This window comes from Podarcis tiliguerta, assembly GCF_965153285.1.
Source record: "Podarcis tiliguerta genome assembly, chromosome: 16".
In the NCBI taxonomy this organism is placed as follows: domain Eukaryota; kingdom Metazoa; phylum Chordata; class Lepidosauria; order Squamata; family Lacertidae; genus Podarcis; species Podarcis tiliguerta.
In genome coordinates this window covers 16,941,993-16,959,387 of record NC_139549.1, presented here as the reverse complement: position 1 = coordinate 16,959,387, position 17,395 = coordinate 16,941,993, and the positions used below count along the sequence as shown (strand labels likewise).

The 17,395-nt window shown below is 47.0% G+C and overlaps 1 protein-coding gene across 4 annotated transcripts; it reads right to left on the bottom strand.

Moving 5' to 3' along the window:
- Positions 1 to 1,318: 1,318 nt before the first annotated feature.
- On the bottom strand, positions 1,319 to 14,562 carry POLR3GL (RNA polymerase III subunit GL). 4 transcript variants are annotated; one of them, XM_083417241.1, is made up of 8 exons: positions 14,316 to 14,562; positions 11,973 to 12,163; positions 10,958 to 11,087; positions 8,788 to 8,856; positions 7,288 to 7,344; positions 4,852 to 4,925; positions 3,769 to 3,882; positions 1,319 to 3,016 (listed from the first exon to the last, which is right to left on the bottom strand). In XM_083417241.1, exons 2-8 carry the CDS (start codon positions 12,096 to 12,098, stop codon positions 2,930 to 2,932), a joined length of 657 nt encoding a protein of 218 aa, XP_083273367.1. In that variant the 5' UTR covers positions 12,099 to 12,163; positions 14,316 to 14,562; the 3' UTR covers positions 1,319 to 2,929. The 4 variants fall into 4 exon arrangements, with proteins under 4 accessions (XP_083273367.1, XP_083273365.1, XP_083273366.1 ...); XM_083417239.1 differs by lacking the exon at positions 14,316 to 14,562 and adding an exon at positions 13,683 to 13,794; XM_083417240.1 differs by lacking the exon at positions 14,316 to 14,562 and adding an exon at positions 12,919 to 13,792 and having other exon boundaries at positions 11,973 to 12,552.
- Between the last annotated feature and the right edge of the window lie 2,833 nt (positions 14,563 to 17,395).

Here is a 17,395-nt window from a genome sequence, read left to right as displayed (position 1 = left end):
GCCTGTTCCTTCCACTGTATTCCAGGGGTGTATTGTTTTTGTTTGTTACAATGGCATGTATTTTGATGTTTTTAAATTGGAAACCGCCCTGTGATCCTTGGAAGAACTTCATAGAAATAATAATAATAATAATAATAATAATAATAATAATAATAATAAATACTACTTCCTTTTTCCAACTTACAAAAATCAAAAGGAGGCATTTTTAGGTTGCAACTAGTCAGCGCTAAAAGTCCCAGCTGCTCTCCTGGTCTTGTGTGATGGTTTCTCCCCAGCCAAACTTGCCCTTTCATCTGCTCTTCCCAGAAACCACTTACCAACATTTTGCTTCTGGCTGTTTAATTCGGAGCAGCAAAGGCTGCATTATGAACCTAAGAACCTACGACAAGCCTGCTAGATCAGGACAATGACCGCATCTAGTCCAACATCCTGGTCTCACAAGGACGCTGTGGTCTAAACCACTGAGCCTCTTGGGCTTGCCAATCAGAAGGTCGGCGGTTCGAATCTGCACGATGGGGTGAGCTCCCGTTGCTCTGTCCCAGCTCCTTCCAACCTAGCAGTTCGAAACCACACCAGGGCAAGTAGATAAATAGGTACTGCTGCGGTGGTTTAGTCATGCTGGTCACATGAACTGGAAAGCTGTCTGTGGACAAACGCCTGCTCCCTCGGCCTGAAAGCGAGATGAGCGCCACAACCCCATACTCACCTTTGACTGGACTTAACTGTCCAGGGGTCCTTTACTTTCTTCTTTTTTAACCTGTTCTTACAGTGGCCAACCAGGTGCCCGTGGGAAACCCACAAGCAGGACTTGAGCCCAGGAGCAAATCTCCCCTCCTGTAGTTTGCAGCAACTGGTATTCAGAAGCATCACTGCCTCAAATTGTGGAGGCAGCGCATAGCCATTGTGGCTAGTAGCCATCAATAGTCCTTTCTTCCATGAATTTATGGAGCAACTTGTTCAATTTCCTTGATGTTTTCCTAACATTATATCCGAGCTTTCACACAGAGTAAAAAAGCCAGTTCCGGAAACATAATAGACTATAGCTCAAGTCTGGTGCTCAATTTCTATTTTTTATTTTTTTTTGCTTCCAGGAAAAATCCATTTGTAAACAACACGGAAACAAGCCCTAAACAGGCACTACGTTTCTGAAAGCAGCTTTTATGTCGGGTGAAAACTCAAACATAATGCAGAAATGAAGAAGTAAGAAAAGTATAAGGGATACAGAATACACTGCTGTGCGAATGCAGCCTAAACATGGGCAAACTTTTTGGCTTTGTTGTGAGTGGGAAGCCTCAGGAAACTGAACGAGCCACGGGGGGAAATGTGGAAACTTTTATTGCAATAAAATAATTTATATGCAGACACATATATACTCACGCACACTGTAAAAAGGAGCGGCATTTTAAAAACTTGCCAACAGGCAAAAATAAAGGGAAGGGCTCCATCTTGCAGCAATCCTACTTTAGAGGAAAGTCCCTAACCTCAAAGTCTTCTCTTTATCCACTCATCTGCTTCACTGAGACTTTTAGGGATTGCTTGAGAATATGCTGCAAATCAGGGAACTGGTTCAAAGAAAGGACCTTCTGAACCAGCTGAAGGATTCCTAAAGGGAACAGGACTGGGTGGGATGCTCTGTTTGTCAGTGTGTCAAGATTCCCATTGGTCACAAACACTGTTCCCAGGGGAAATATTGGGAGGAAGCAGAAGACAGAGCATCTTTGAGAATGAGTGGCTGGGCAGTCTGTCTCAGAAATGTGCATGACCTGCTTGCAGTGGCTGGCCAGCCTGTTTCAATTTGGGGGCTTTGTTTTTTTGTAAAAGGAAGAGGGAGGGGAACCTTTGTCCACACTGCATTTTAAAGACAGGATGACACCCTTGAAAACTATAAGACCTTTAAAAAGTCCTTCTTCTTTAGCAGCTGATAAATGGCTCCAGGAAGGTGGGGTGAATATTTAGCCCAGCTGTGCTTGCAAAAATCTTGACAAGGGTTAAATATCACAGGGGGTGGGGGAATAGCCCCACCATCTTCAACAGTTATGCTTGAGATGGGAAAGTTGTGGATGCAGATGGCAGCTCTCAGCCAAACCAAAGTACAGCACCGAAACCTCATTGCTGATTAAAATACAAATCGGGTTTTGTACATCTCAAAATGGGAATTTCTATGCACTGCCATTCCACGGAACAGGGACTGTGTCCCTTCATCAGTTACAGGCCCCAGAGGATTGTGGGAGATTCTTGGCAACTCTTCAAAGAGGCTGGCTATCTCCTTTGTCTCCTATCCATCCTCTTCATCTTCAGCAGGGCTTCACAAAGTCAAAAGTAGAAAAGTGGAATTTAAAACCGTCTTGTTAAAATACTCCCCAAAGAAAAAAATCAGTATCTTTGGCATCCGTTTGGCACTGTCTTCCGCACAAGAGGAAAAACAAACGCAAGGCCTCATTACAAAAGAGAAGATCAAACGAGAGGAATGTTTTTTGCTGTGAATTAACACCGCAGATAAAAGTCCCCTTTCAGTGTCTTCTGGAAGGATTCCATTTCCTTCCTAGGCTCAGGAAAGAAAGACAGGAGTTCACACGCTCTCCTACTAAACCCAAGGGGACCCACATTTTCCAGAAGAAAATGGAGGAAGCCGACGATCCAACGTTCCTGTGCTGGTTTTGTCAACAGGTGCCCAGACAGACACACACAGAGAGCACCCAGGGAAGAATGGATCAGCGATGCCACCTAGAGGCCGAATGAGCAGAAGGCAGGTTCTGCTTGTGAAGGGGCCCCACAGAAAGCAATCAGGAGCCTATCCGAAGCTAGATAGACAGTTTGTCCATCCAAGGACCCCAAAGGGGCAGCAGAAAAGGCTACTCAGTGGGGGAGAGATGTTTGGGGCGCTTGTGAGGCGCACCTCCCTGTTTGCAAACCGGGTGGGCCACCCCATTCAGTATATGGCTTCATCTATGTTGTCGTCACTGTCGCCCCCAAAATCTTCACCGTTGTCGAAGTAGGACATGATGTAATCCGTCTCCTGTTGAGGAAGAATAAATGGGGGCAGCAGAGATGAGAGTTCAGAGCAAGCTTTCGCTAAAACCAACAGGTTCAAATAACAAGGGGATTCCCACTCAACATTAGGAAAACCTTTTTGAGGGTAAGAGCTGTTTGTCCGTGGAATGGACCACCTCGGAAGGTGGTGGACTCTCCTTCCTTGAAGATTTTTAAACAGAGGTTGGATGGCCACCTGCTAGGAATTTTTAGCTGTGATTCCTTCATTGCAGTGGGTTGGACTAGATGTCCCTTGGGGACCCCTTCCAACTCTACAGTTCTCTGATTCTATGAGCCTGGTGCCCCTCCAGATGTTTTGGACATCCTGGCTTTCTGAGGTTACATCAGATGTGGCCCACACACTTTCTAGCTTATCCTTAAGGACTAGAAGCACAATCCTTTTTTTTTTTTAAGGAAACAAAATGTGAATATCTCGTGCCTTGAATTCACTGGTCAACGCTGATTTCTCAGCTTTAAAAAGTGCAGATATCCAAAACCCTCCTGCCAAATGGATCCCAGTTGGATGCCTCTCCGAATTTTAGGGAGCAGAGAAACCTTTTTGGGATGGCACCACACACACTTTTTTAGCTAAGCAAAGAGGTCTAGCGGTGGCAAGGAGGGGGTTGTGCAGGGAAGGAAGCCTGAACCCGTCAACTCGGAGCAACGGCAGGTTGCACCTCCGGCCAAAGGCGGGTCTGTGTTTCTGATTTTTGCTCCGCTGATTTTTGTCCTCCATACCTCCTCAAATTCTTCCTCGTCGTATTCCTCCTCCTCCTCTTCCTTCCCTTCTTCTCCCTCTTCTTTCTCCTCTTCCTCTTCAGACGTCACCTCCTCTTCTTTCTTTTCCAAAGTCTAGGAAACAATTGAAAAGTATTAAGACACAAGCTTATTATATCACAATATCAAGGGCAGACTCCTAGCGCTGACAACAGGAAATGGGACCCAAAGGAACCATCACATGAACTGGGTGAAAGCGGGGGCGGGGGAGTCTTCATTCGGCCTCCTGTTCTCCATCCTATTATATACAACTCACTCCCGACTTGCGATGGATCTCACCATCTCTGGTTGATTCAAGATGAAACTTCATTTGGTCCAAAATACAGCAGCCAGATTAGTGGCTGGGGTTCCGTTTAGATCTCACATATAATCCTGACGGTTAGAGCTGTTTGACAGTTGAACAGATGACCCAGGAAAGTTGGGCTCTCTTTCATTGGTGATTTATAAACAAGAGGTCGGATTGTTTATAAATACAGGAGCCAATCTCGGGGATTATGTGATTCCTGCATTGCATGGGTTGGACTAGATGACCCCTGAAGGACCTCCCCACTCTACAATTCTGATTTACCCCATTCTAAAACAGCTGCACTGGTTGCCAGTTCATTTCTGGGCCTAATCCAAGGTGCTCACCGTAGTCTTTAAAGTCCTGAACAATGCAGGCCCCAGATATCAGAAAGACTGTCTTCTTCCCTACAGACCAGCCCTCTTGGTAGCTCCTCTGCTCCCAGAGGCTCTGGGGTGGTGGTTATGATCCAAGAGGTCTTCTCTGTGGTGGCCCCTAAACTGCGGAACTCCCTCTCTGCGAAGGTCCGTCTGGGACCTTCACTGTACAGCTTTCGTAGAATGCGGAAGACACACCTCTTCACCCTGGCCTTAATGTTTCTGAAAGCCAGTTGCTTTAAAGTACAAGAGGGCAAAAAGTGCTCTTGTCTTTGAGTCCTGCTTGCGGGCTTCCCAGAGGCATTTGGTTGGCTCCTGTGAGAACAGGATACTGGACCAGATGGGCCATAGGCCTCATCCTGCAGGTTCATCTTATGTTCTTACCTCCAGCTTCTTGATGGCTTCTTCTTTGTCTACTGGCAACTGAGTTTTGCGCCTGGGGGTAAGGACGGTGGCTCCTGTACCAAAAAGAGACCATCAAGTTACCGCAGAGATAGGACAGCAGGATAAATGCTGGAAGCTGCTTCTGTACCAAAGCCAGACCATTAGTCCACCTGGGACATTCCCAGTCTTACTGGGAGACACCACTGGGGATTGAACCCATTACCTTCTGCACACAAAAGATGCCCTACAGCCCTTGCATACATTTACATCAACACATCGACATCTCCTGAAGGCTGCCCATTTTCCCCCTGGCTATCTTACCTACTTGTGTGGTCAACAGTTGCTAAATACAAAACATTCCAGAGCGGTTCACAACAAAGGACCACAAAGAGCAATGAAGAGTCAAGGCCTCCAAAACATTCAACAGCTCAATACACACATACAGATAATATAAACAGCCAGAAAATTATATATTTATATAATGTCTGTGTGTGTGTGTGTGTGTGTGTGTGTGTGTGTGTATCACCTCAGTTTATATTTTAAATAATAAGGCTTCCACAATCAACCATGGGAAACATCTCGACATTTTCGCTGTTCCCCTCCGGAAGCTACAATTCCCAGAGTGGTTTAACAATCGACCCCTCTTTCTCAGGGAAGTCTGGGAATTGTAGCTCTGTGGGGAATATGTGTTCTCCTCGGCACCCTTAAACAAACTACAGCTCCCAGAGTTCTCAGGGGGAAGCCACAACTATCTAAAGTGGTATCATAGTGCTTAAAATATATGGTGTGAATGTGGCCTCTCAGCTCACAACCTAGTAAGGTTAGGCCCATTGTACCCAAGAGACCACTATCTTCTCCCTCACCCTCCATTTTGAAGACCCACCAACGAAGGACATCCTCTTAACGTGATCATTTCTGCACCAGGTTTGGGCATCAAGGGCAGAAGGTTCTCTCAGGCCAACTTGCCAGTTACAAGATTCTTTCCCACCTTGGATTTACAGAGGCCTCAGCTCTCTTCGGAAGGGTGACAAACTCTGCCTGTCTGAACTCATCTCCCTGGCTGAGGATTAAACCAGGAAAGGGTGTGGGAATTCTGAGCGGAAATCTGTCACTAAATTCCCCATAAAACTGAACAGTAAGCTGCGTAAATGGGGACTTGGGCAATTGAGGAAAGGCTAAATGGGCTTTTACAGGAAAGAACCCTTGTAAACTGGCAGAGGCAGCATGGTACAGTGGGCAGAGCTTTAGGCTGTGCACACATTACCGGCTTAAAACGCGGTGAGGCTGTTTCCACCCCCTCTGTCTCAAATAGCATTTGCACACTGTACACAGCTGGGTGTGCGTTTCCAAGTCGCTGTCTGTCCACACACCAGCGGGTGGGGAGGGGCATGGCTGTCTTCATAGAGGCTGCGTGGTGCAGTGGTTAGAGGCCAGTCACTCACTCTCAACCTAACCTACCTCACAGGGTTGTTGTGAGGATAAAATGGGGGGGGGGGGAGTGAGAACTATGTATGCCAGCTTGATCTCCTTGGAGAAAAAGGTGGAATATATAAATGGGAAATAATATACAATTAATTGAAAATGATGTTTAAAATAACGTTTGTTTAAAAAAAAACACCAGAAGCTTTTCTTTCGGGAATTATAGGGACAGAACTACCTAAATTCTATAGAAATTTATTTATGTATGCAAGAATGCTACTTGCTCAAAAGTAGAAAGAAGCAGAAGTCCCAGCAAAGGAAAAATAGATACAAAAACGTATGGAATATACAGAAATGGCAAAACGTACCGGAAGAATAAGAAATCAAGATAACAAACTCTTATCTTGATTGATTGATTTATTTACAGATAAATTGTAAACAGATAAGAACATTGACAGGATTATTGTAATAACCTGCAATTTCATAAGAGTATATATTTAAAGTAGATAAGAAAAATGAGCAAATTAAACAAATTTGGATAGGCAGAAAATTTTGAAAAATAAATTTAAGGAACTGCAGAAAGAGGGGGAAAGAAGTCAAACTTTGAAATGTTAAATTGATTGTAAAACTAATAAAATGTATAAACCTGAAAAGTATACATAAAACCTTTTTTTAAAAAAAGGAATGTATAAATGCAAGAAAGAAATAAGGCTTACGCTTTCAAATCAGATCAAAGCTGGCCTGCTTGCGGGGAGATGAAAAGGCAGCTTTTCTCAACAGGATAGATACGGATTGTGGCTGATAGTGTGCGTACATTGCTTCCTAAACCAGTGGTGGGGGCCTACTGAATGCAGGTACTTAAGCTGGGTGAGCAGAGTGCTGCCATTTGAGTGGCAGAGTTGAAGGGTCAAATCCCTGTTCTGCACCTGGGTGATTGTGGGAAAGCATAAAAGTCAGAAAAGGGGGGTTTCTGTTGCTGCTGTTCTGACTTTAGCTTCAACACGGAGAAGTACTTACTCTGCTTTTTAATCTTCCGCACCCGGATCTTTAATTCTTGGGGTAGCTGTTTCCAATCTGCAAAAATAAATAGCCAAGCAAAGTTTAACTACTTGGGCACACGTGGAAGGTCTGGCTGGATTTTCTTATAAAATCCATTACTTCTGTACTTCAGAGCTTTTCAAAATTCCTTATATCATTTATTCCCCCCCCCCCAAAAAAAATCTCCCCCCCCCAAAAAAAAACCCCTAGGTAGGAATTTTGCCTTGTGCTCTAAGCAGGGAACTCTATCTGTGTATACTCTACACAGGTCTCATTCATCCCTGTTGGCAAGGTGGGCTGGGGGAATAATGTGGGGTGAGGAGACAGGATCCTACCTCGGCCCTTCAGTGCCCACTGTTAATATGGGGGTAATAACATCAGCCTAACTCACAGGTTTGTTTTAAGGGCTGCAATGGGATGATGCATATGGAATGCAACTGTACCCGCCAAACCACCTCACAAATGTTTATTACTCATCTCTTTCAGGCACTGAACAACAACAAGAAGAAGAGTTTGGATTTGATATCCCACTTTATCACTACCTGTAGTGGTTCTAGGGGTTGCTCGTGCGTAAGCCAGTGCAAACACCTGGCTGGGTTGCCTGAGTGAACCTTTTCTGTCCGGATAGCCACTCACCCGTGGCTGTCTCAATCGCTGGCAGAATCCATCAGTGGGCGTTTCTTAAACTTCTTCCAGCAAAGAAGCTCTTTGACGCCTAGTCTCCTCCTACTCTCTCTGCGCGAAAGCCTTCTGCGCAAGGTGGGTGTAGGCAGCGGAGGACCCCTATTCTCCCTGCTGGTCCCTGGCAAGGAGTCATGGGACCGCCTCACCGCTTCCCCCATCTGCCCCCCTTCTCCACTGGTGCTACGCTGATTCTCTTCCCCAGAAGATGGGTCCCAATCCCGGGACGCTCTCTGGAATCCCTCTGGATTTTGCTCTCTCCCTCCGGCACTGATGGCAGTTCCCTGACACTACCCGAAGGAGTCTCAAAGCGGCTAACCTTCTCCTTTCCCTTCCTCCCCCACAACAAACACTCTGTGAGGTGAGTGGGGCTGAGAGACTTCAAAGAAGTGTGACTGGCCCAAGGTCACCCAGCAGCTGCATGTGGAGGAGCGGAGACGCGAACCCGGTTCCCCAGATTACGAGTCTATCGCTCTTAACCACTACACCACAATGTCTCTCACACCTATATTTCCAGACGCATGCATACATTCAGTCCCGTCAGAGTAGGCCCACTGAAAATAATAACTAACTTAGGTTGATTAATTTCAACAGTTCCACCCTGCATGCAACTTGCGTCTCATGGTATGTTTTCACCAATTTGTACTTGGAGGGTTTTGGGGTTTTTTTGTAATGCAAAACGATATATAAACATCTTCCAATATATTTAAGGCAAGGGGGGAAAGGAGCCGTTGAGGCTAGTGTGGGATGTGCGAATATCCAAATGAATGCAACTAAATAAAATATTCCCAGACTTACCAGGACTCCACTCAATGGCATTGTCAACAGGAGTGGACATCTGATACTTGTCGGAATAGCGTTCCACATCTGGAAAATGCAGGACGCAGACAGGTTTCAAGAAACAAGCCATTCTACCAACCCACACACAGATGTAGGGACTTGACTAAACCTGGTGTGGCTAACTTGTGGTTCTCTTCATGGGATTCTCTTTACACCCCGAAGCTGCCTCCTACCTTCCGCCCTATCCAACAGGCCCTACCTTATTCCTCCCTTTACCTCTCTGCTCTTATGAGTCGACACAGGTTTTGTTCTAATGCAGGTTCCTCAGCCTTGGCCCTCCAGATGTTTTTGGCCTACAACTCCCATGATCCCTAGCTAGCAGGGCCAGTGGTCAGGGATGGTGGGAATTGTAGTCTCAAAACATCTGGAGGGCCGAGGCTGAGGAAGCCTGTCCTAATGGTCTTCAGCATCCTCAGAACAACAAAAGAACATAAAAGAGCCCACTGGATCAGACCAATGGCCCATCTAGTCCAGCCTCCTGTTCTCACTGTGGTCAACCAAACACTCCTGGGAAGAACATCAGCAATGCTCTCCCCCTTGTGCAGTTTCCAGAAAACCCTGTTCCCAATCTAGCCACTGAGATTTCCCACCAGGTGCTACCCACATATTCTCAGGGCTATTTAGGGACCCCTGAGGCCCAGAAGTGTGCTTTCAAAAGAAGACGAAAGTTCTTGATCCTCATTTTGTGTGTGCCCAGTATCCAATTCCTCAAGTGGTCACTGCGGAGCTCAAGGAGCCTTGATTCATTGCTTCTACGAGTGAAACCAGAGCCTGGAATTTAAAAATACGCTTGTCGAAGAATGAATGAACAGTTCCTGAAAGCCCACAGAGGGAAGATGCCCACCGCATCTTATGATCCTCTCCTCTGGGCTTTTGCTCCTCCGGCCAAGAGGGTCGCCCAGGCTGGTGGATCACAGCAGAAGATCTCTGCTGTGCTCCGCTGAACACAGGTCTGTGTTTAGTATCAGCTTGGCCAATGACCTCTTGTCAACATAACCTGAAGCTGGCTTTAGGCCAGTGAAAACCAGGCACTCGATAGGGATCTAGGAATCCTGAAATTTAGAGAGATTTGGGGTTTAGAGTCACTGGGTTTGGACACACTGATGACACCAAGTGGCCTCAGGTTAACAAGGTGTATATGGCACCACAGATGAAAAGGATTTTACAACCCTGGGAAACTTGACTTGGGGGAATTTTGCAATATCTCCGGGATGCACCTGCCTATAGTAACATGTGCAGAGGAGGGTGATGAAGGTGACGAAAGGTCTGGAGACCAAGCCTTATGAGGAACGGTTGAGGGATCTGTTTATGCTCAGTCTGGAAAGAGGAGACCGAGAGGGGATACAGCTAAGAAACAGGGAGGTGGAGAGAAAGGAAGGGTTGAAAAATGGGAGGGAATCTGTTCCCGTTTGCCTGTCATTGCCCAATCTTCACAGCAAGGCCTGGGAATGATGCTGCCAGATGATATAGGTCACATCAGCACCGTACATTCAAAGCACGATGATACCACTTGAAGCAGCCATGGCTTTCCCCAAAGAATAATGGGAATTGTAGTTTGTTAAGGGTGCTAAGAGTTGGGATACCCAGAGTTCCCTGGGAAAAGAGGCATTGATTGTGAAAACTGCTCTGGGAATAGACCAACAACTTGGGTGGCCTTAAAAGAAGGATTAGGCAAATTCACGGAGGAGTAGGCTACCAATGACTATTAACCATGATGACGATGTTCTGCCTCCAGGGCCAATGCCAGCTGCTGGAAACCACTGGAGGGGAGAGGGCTCTTGTGCTTGGGTTTCCCATTGGGGCATCTGGTTGGCCACTGGGATGCTGGACTAGACGGGCCATTGGCCTGATCCAGCACACTCTATTTATGTTCTTATGACTTCCAACATTCATGGCTGAGCCTTCCCCCCCTTCAAAAAAAACAAACCCAAAATTCCCATCGGTGAACATTCTGTGACTCCAAAACAGGTCAGCCAATCTATGGGGTGGGGTAGCGATTAAAAGATGGCAAACTATTTTTGCCCTTTGATATTTAAGAGGTGGGTCGGCTGTTTTACTGTCCTCCTAGCAGTGGAGGAATTCTGCATTCTTCTTGGCTGGTGGGTTTTTACAGTTGTTGTTTTTTTACCTTTCTTTGGTGCAGAAGGCTTGATGAAGTATGGCAGGTTCTTCATAGCACCCCTCAGCTCCTGTTTCAGGGCCAACATGTATTCAACCTCCTCTCCTGTTTGCAGTGGAACAGGTTTATATTCTAAGGGCTGAACGGGGAGAGGCAAAGAGAAACAATAAGGTAACCTGCCTCACAGGGTTGTTGCGGGGATGAAATGGGAAGGGGAGAGAACCATGTATGCTACCTTGAGCTCCTTATAAATGCAATAAATAAATACAGATAAATTTATTGGATAAATTAATATGTCTGATTTTTCTAGACCCCCCCCCCCCCAAGATCAAATTAAGAAAAAATGTAAAATGGATTACAGTATAAATAGAAATACCACCACCTGGCTACCCTACAAATGGTATTTCAGGATTCAGGTTACGTTTCTTTAAAGCACAATACATTCTACTGGTAGGATTAAAAATATTCTATTTAACATAATATTTGATCTACTATAACATTCAATACTAGGGACGCGGGTGGCGCTGTGGGTTAAACCACAGAGCCTAGGGCTTGCCAATCAGAAGGTCAGTGGTTCGAATCCCTGCGACGGGGTGAGCTCCTGTTGCTCGGTCCCTGCTCCTGCCAACCTAGCAGTTCGAAAGCACGTCAAAGTGCAAGTAGATAAATAGGTACCGCTCCGGCGGGAAGGTAAACGGTGTTTCTGTGCACTGCTCTGGTTTGCCAGAAGCGGCTTAGTCATGCTGGCCACATGACCCGGAAGCTGTACACCGGCTTCCTCGGCCAATAAAACGAGATGAGCGCCGCAACCCCAGAGTCGGCCACGACTGGACCTAATGGTCAGGGGTCCCTTTACCTTTAATATTCAATACCACAGTTTCCTTTAGAGGATTCATTGTTTTATATAACCTATTTTTATTTATGCTTTAAATCAACATTCCTTTGGTAATACACGTTTGATATAGAACGTAAAGAAATATAATAAAAGAAGGGGAGAAATTAAGAAAAAGCAATCCAGACTCACAGGAAACAGTGGGGATGGTTGGAGGGTGGGTGGGGGCAGAGCCTCCCCCTTTCCGATGCCCACAGCTTCAACGTTGAAGGTCATGTGACCGCCGCGGCCCCTCCCTCTGCCGCCTCTTCCAGCCATGATTGGTCCTCTGGGCAGAAATAGGTACCGATGGTCTTAGGAGAGGTGTTGTCAGGAGGCAAAATCTGTCACACAATATAAGGTGAGAGATATAAATTACTTTTTATATATTGCTTTTTCGCCAGACCATGTCTCAGTTAAAACAACACAGATAAAATACCAGGGAGTAGGCCCCAAAGGAGAGGGAAAGCACCAGACATAATTTTTGGAAAATGAGCACTTGTTGCAGAAATGGTCCTAAATTTATCTCATTATTATGAGATATATGAGAATTTAATTTATGCTGGATTAGACAGATCTTTGGCCTGCACAGCAGTTATGAAGCTCAGTTGTGGTTACAGCATTGCTGTGTAACGTAGCACAACAGCATGTGGCCAGATACACACAGCCGAATGAGGGAGCAGAGTCATGGGGCAAAGGTGAAACAGAGAACAGGACCCTTGCACCTTTAATACTTGTGTAAGGGTGCAGGAAGGGACGCGGGTGGCGCTGTGGGTTAAACCTAGAGCCTAGGACTTGCCAATCAGAAGGTTTGAATGCCCGCGATGGGGTGAGCTCCCGTTGCTCAGTCCCTGCTCCTGCCCACCTAGCAGTTCAAAAGCACGTCAAAGTGCAAGTAGATAAATAGGTACCACTGCGGCGGGAAGGTAAACGGCGTTTCCGTGCGCTGCTCTGGTTCGCCAAAAGTGGCTTAGTCATGCTGGCCACATGACCCGGAAGCTGTACGCCGGCTCCCTCGGCCAGTAAAGTGAGATGAGCGCCGCAACCCCAGAGTCGGCCACGACTGGACCTAATGGTCAGGGGTCCCTTTACCCTTTACCTTTAAGGGTGCAGGAGTCCTCACTTTCACTTCTCTGGCCTCCCAACCTGAGGTGGTAAAGTTGACCGTACCAACAAAGGTGGGAGACCTCTCTTTGCTGTGCCACCTTTCACCTTGTGTTGGATCTCTGTGGGAAACAAGCAAACACTGCAAGCGGAAAGCTAGCAGATGGGGCAAAAGGGTTCGCTTGGCTCCCCTGCTACTTTTCTCTTTGCAGAGAGCTTTTCCTATTTAAGCTGACTTTTAAGATGCATCCGAAAATCAAACCAGCTCCACATTAGATGTTTACACTCTGGATCTGTGGCATTTGGATCGAGCCAGCCCACAACGGGACACACGCACACAATGTCACCCACGCCACGCTAGGCGACTGCCCTTCGGGATGGCAGGCTGTCCTTCAAAAGCAAGCCGTAGCTGCAACTGCAAAAGGAAAAATGAGCCGTAGCTCAGCGGCGGCGAAGCCGCTTTGCATGCAGAACTTCCCAAGTTCGATTCCTCAGTGGGAGGGCTGGAAGTGCCTGAGATCCCGGAGAGCTACAACTGCCAGTCGGTGTGTACAATATTGAGCTAGAAGGGCTGGGGGTGGTCTAACTTGGTGCGAAGCAGCAACCTGGGGGGGGGGGCTCCCCTTTTCTCCCTTATTACCCCATTAGTCCCTCTCCTCCACCAAGAGATGGGCGGGACTCCTTCCCAGGCCGCTCACTGAAGAATGGACAGGACCAGCTAGTCCATCGATCCAAGACCTCCCCGCTCCCCGCCTTTACCTTAGTTTCCCCTTTGCAAGGCCCACGTGGGGGCGGGGTGGGGGGAGGCAGCGGCTAGAGCTGCTGCCGGGTCCTTCGAAGCCGGATACGCAACGTTCGAAAGGGGCGGAGCTCCTCGGCCCGCGGCCAATAGGGAGGAGGGTAAGGAGGAGGAAGAGGAGTGGCTTAAGAACTTGTGAATGGGGAGGGTGTGAAGCTGATTTTCGTTCCTTTGGAATCATAATTATTTTTTTTTAAGAATTGGAAGGAACCCAAATGGTCATTTAGTCTAACCCCCTGCAATCGGGGAGTGGGTGGAGGCTGGTCTCCCTGTATAGATGCAATCAAAGCACGCAGCATGTGTTTTGGCTGGAAGTAATTGAAGAAGCTACCTTCTGTAACCTTACTCAGGAGTAAGAGACATAGCGGGCTTACTCCCAGGTAAGCGGATCTAGGGTTGCAGGCTTACGCAAAACAAGTCCTTCAAAAAGGTGCCGGCCGCAACCCGTGCCTATGTAACTTAGGGTACTCCACTGAGCACAGGGGCGCTTACTCTCGAGTAAACCCGGAGGGGATCGGTCCGCACCAATTTTCTCTCCCCCCCCCCCCCCCAGAAATGGTTAACCGAACTGCAGCCTTGCATCGTGCATTTACCTTGAAACCAGCGATTGGGATTTACTCCTGAGTAGTAGCAGCGCGCAGTTAATTTATCGGCTGATACCTCTGTTTTGTCAGCCGTTCCTCTCGTTTTTGCACACACCAAGGATAAGAGTGGGTGCAGATTTTTTTTTTCTTTTTAAAGAAAATGTTTCTTGGCATTTATCAAGCGATTTGTCTCCGCGTTCCAAAGTGCTTCTCTCCTACACACCATTAAACCCTTTACATATTATTTCCCCCCTCTTTCACATTTTCATTCAGGTATAGGACATGATATATTAAACGAAGTGTGTGTATGGGTATACATATAAATATCATTTAAATATATTAAAATTGAAATTCATTTATAAGTTTAACAGTGCAATTCTATACAGTTATTATTCTTACCACACACTTCATTACCCCCATCCTGAGATCCTAGGGTAGGTTACAACAATTAAAAACAACAATAATTTTAAAGTTCAGTTTTACACAACATTTAAAACAGTTTTAAACAACTTAAAATTACAAAATAAGGCATGTTCTGAAAATACACATGTCAAGAGTCAAAAGCCAGGGTGAAGAGATGTGTCTTCAGCCAAAAGCTGCGTAGTTAAGGGGCTCGATTCACGAACATGGGGCAAGGAGTTAGACAATTATGGGGCCCTCTCCCAGGTCACCACCACCCCAAACTTCTAAGGGCGGGAGAACAACCAAGAGGGCCCCCTCTGCACATCTCAGCATCCAAGAGGGTCTGTTTGGAAGGCGGTCACCTTTCAGGTATTTGGAGCCTCTGTCATTCAGGGTTTTAAACATCACCTCTGGAATAGTTCAGCCGGTTGGAGCACGATACTTTTAATCTCAGGGTTGTGGGTTCGAGCCCCACGTTGGGCAAAAGATTCCTGCAATTGCAGGGGGTTGGACTAGATGACCCTTGTCCCTTCCAACTCTACAATTCTATGATTCCATCTTCATGAGAACTTCTGTAAGGTGGGATGGCTCAAAACCATCCAGTCTGTGTCATTGTTGAGTGGGGGTTTGAACCTTTAAGCCTGTGCATTGTACATGCCAACTCATTGTCACCATCAAGAAAAGTTCCTCTGAGCATGCGCAAAGGTGCGTTTCCCTCTCTACTGGTTTTTGGTTCCAGAGATAATGGTTTCAAGGTAGGTAAGGCCTTAAGCTGATCTGGGCCTGGTCAGTGCCTGGATGAGTAACCCACCTGGGACCCCATGAATGCCACATTGGGTTCTCTGATGGGCAAACTCTGGGATGTATATGTAAGGAAATAAATGCCTACATTAATAAATAGCCACACACACATCTGCTAAGGTGAAGGGAGGCATGGAGCTATTTTAGGATTAGCCACAAACCCCGTGATCAAGCGCCCTTTTTTGATCCCAAGCCCCTCCTGATTTCCTGAGTTTTTTCCCCACCCTCCCCACCCTGAAATTTCTCTCTGGAGCTGCTAAGGTGATTCATCTCCCTCCTCCCTCCCCTGCTCAGAGAGCGGCCTTAAAATTGCACAGACATAAAAATAAACCGTTTTCTTGATCTGCGCATCATATTAATAGCAGAGCCACACTAGCACGTGGGCTGATGCCGGGGGGGGGGGGGAGAGCAGGAGCCAGAGACATATTGATATTAGATTCTCTGCTTCTTCTTTTCTCCATCCGCTAAGGCATCTCAGCAGCCCATCACCCTGGGATGCCTGTGTGTTGCCCAGCCGGTGGTTGCCATAGCAACAGAGCGTGGGGTGGGGGGAGATGCAGGAGAAGATGGAGGGGGAGAAAGAAGCAGAAGTGGACACGGAGAGAGAAAAGGGGGGCAGGGAGTAGCAATCTACATTTTAAAAATATGCATTTAATTATGAGTCAGTTTGTGCAATCTCTTTTCGGCATCTATTTCTAATGTACACAGGTGTCTTTTCTGGACCAGAGGTGGGGGACGTGGTCCTCCAGATGTAGCTGGATTCTCCCATCATTCCTGACTGCTGGCCGTGCTGACCCTTCATTCTAGCATGTGTCTGGTGCCGGGTGATGCACTTTGCACATGCTCTGATGCACTCGGTGGTTTTTCCCCTGCACAGAGCTTCTACAGCTTAGTAGCCAGATAGACTGAGCTAGGAACCAGGAAATCCCCAGCAAGACAGATAGGCAGTAAGGGTTGCCTTCATTGTTAGTCCTACTCAGAGCAGACCCACTGAAAATAACAGTGAGGCCCTTTACTCTGAGCATGACTTAGCTGAAAAGCACCCAAGTACGCTTGCTTGCTTTTATCCTGACAATAAGGCAGTGGATTTGCAGTGGGGAGGGCTCCACATTTCCTCCTATGAACTTCATGGCAAGCAAAGAGTTACTACCTTGTGAGTAGACCCTATGGATTTCAATGAGTTACAATTTCACCAGCTAGATAATTGTCCCTCGGCTCTGCATCAGTAATGGAGGGAGAGTAATTTCATCCCAGAGTGGAGAGCCACTTAGGTGTTGCAGAGATAATGTGTTTGAAATATCATTTGACACTGCAAAAATACGACAAGTGCTGTTACGATTTTCGCTACTTCACAGGTTTCCGGGCTAACGTTGACATTATATTCTGGGGCTGAGCCCTCCCGTTCAGATTGTTCGCTCAGAGGTCAACGGACTCGCCCCTCCGCCACCTGCAAACCCACAAGTCCTCATTTCTCCTGCCGAGTGTATGTCATAAGAACATTAAAACATAAGGAGAGCCTGCTGGATCAGGCCAAAGGGAGCCCATATAGTCTGGGATCATGTGCTCACAGTGGCCAATCAGATGCCCCAATGGGAAACCTGCAAGCAGGATTCGAACTCAAGAGCAACTCTCCCCTCCTGGGTTTTCAAGAAACTGGTATTCAAAAGCATTGCTGCTTCTGATGGTGGAGGCAGAGCATAGCCATCCTGGCTAAAGGTAAAGGTAAAGGTACCCCTGCCCGTACGGGCCAGTCTTGACAGACTCTAGGGTTGTGCGCCCATCTCACTCAAGAGGCCAGGGGCCAGCGCTGTCCGGAGACACTTCCGGGTCACGTGGCCAGCGTGACGAAGCTACTCTGGCGAGCCAGAGCCGCACACGGAAACGCC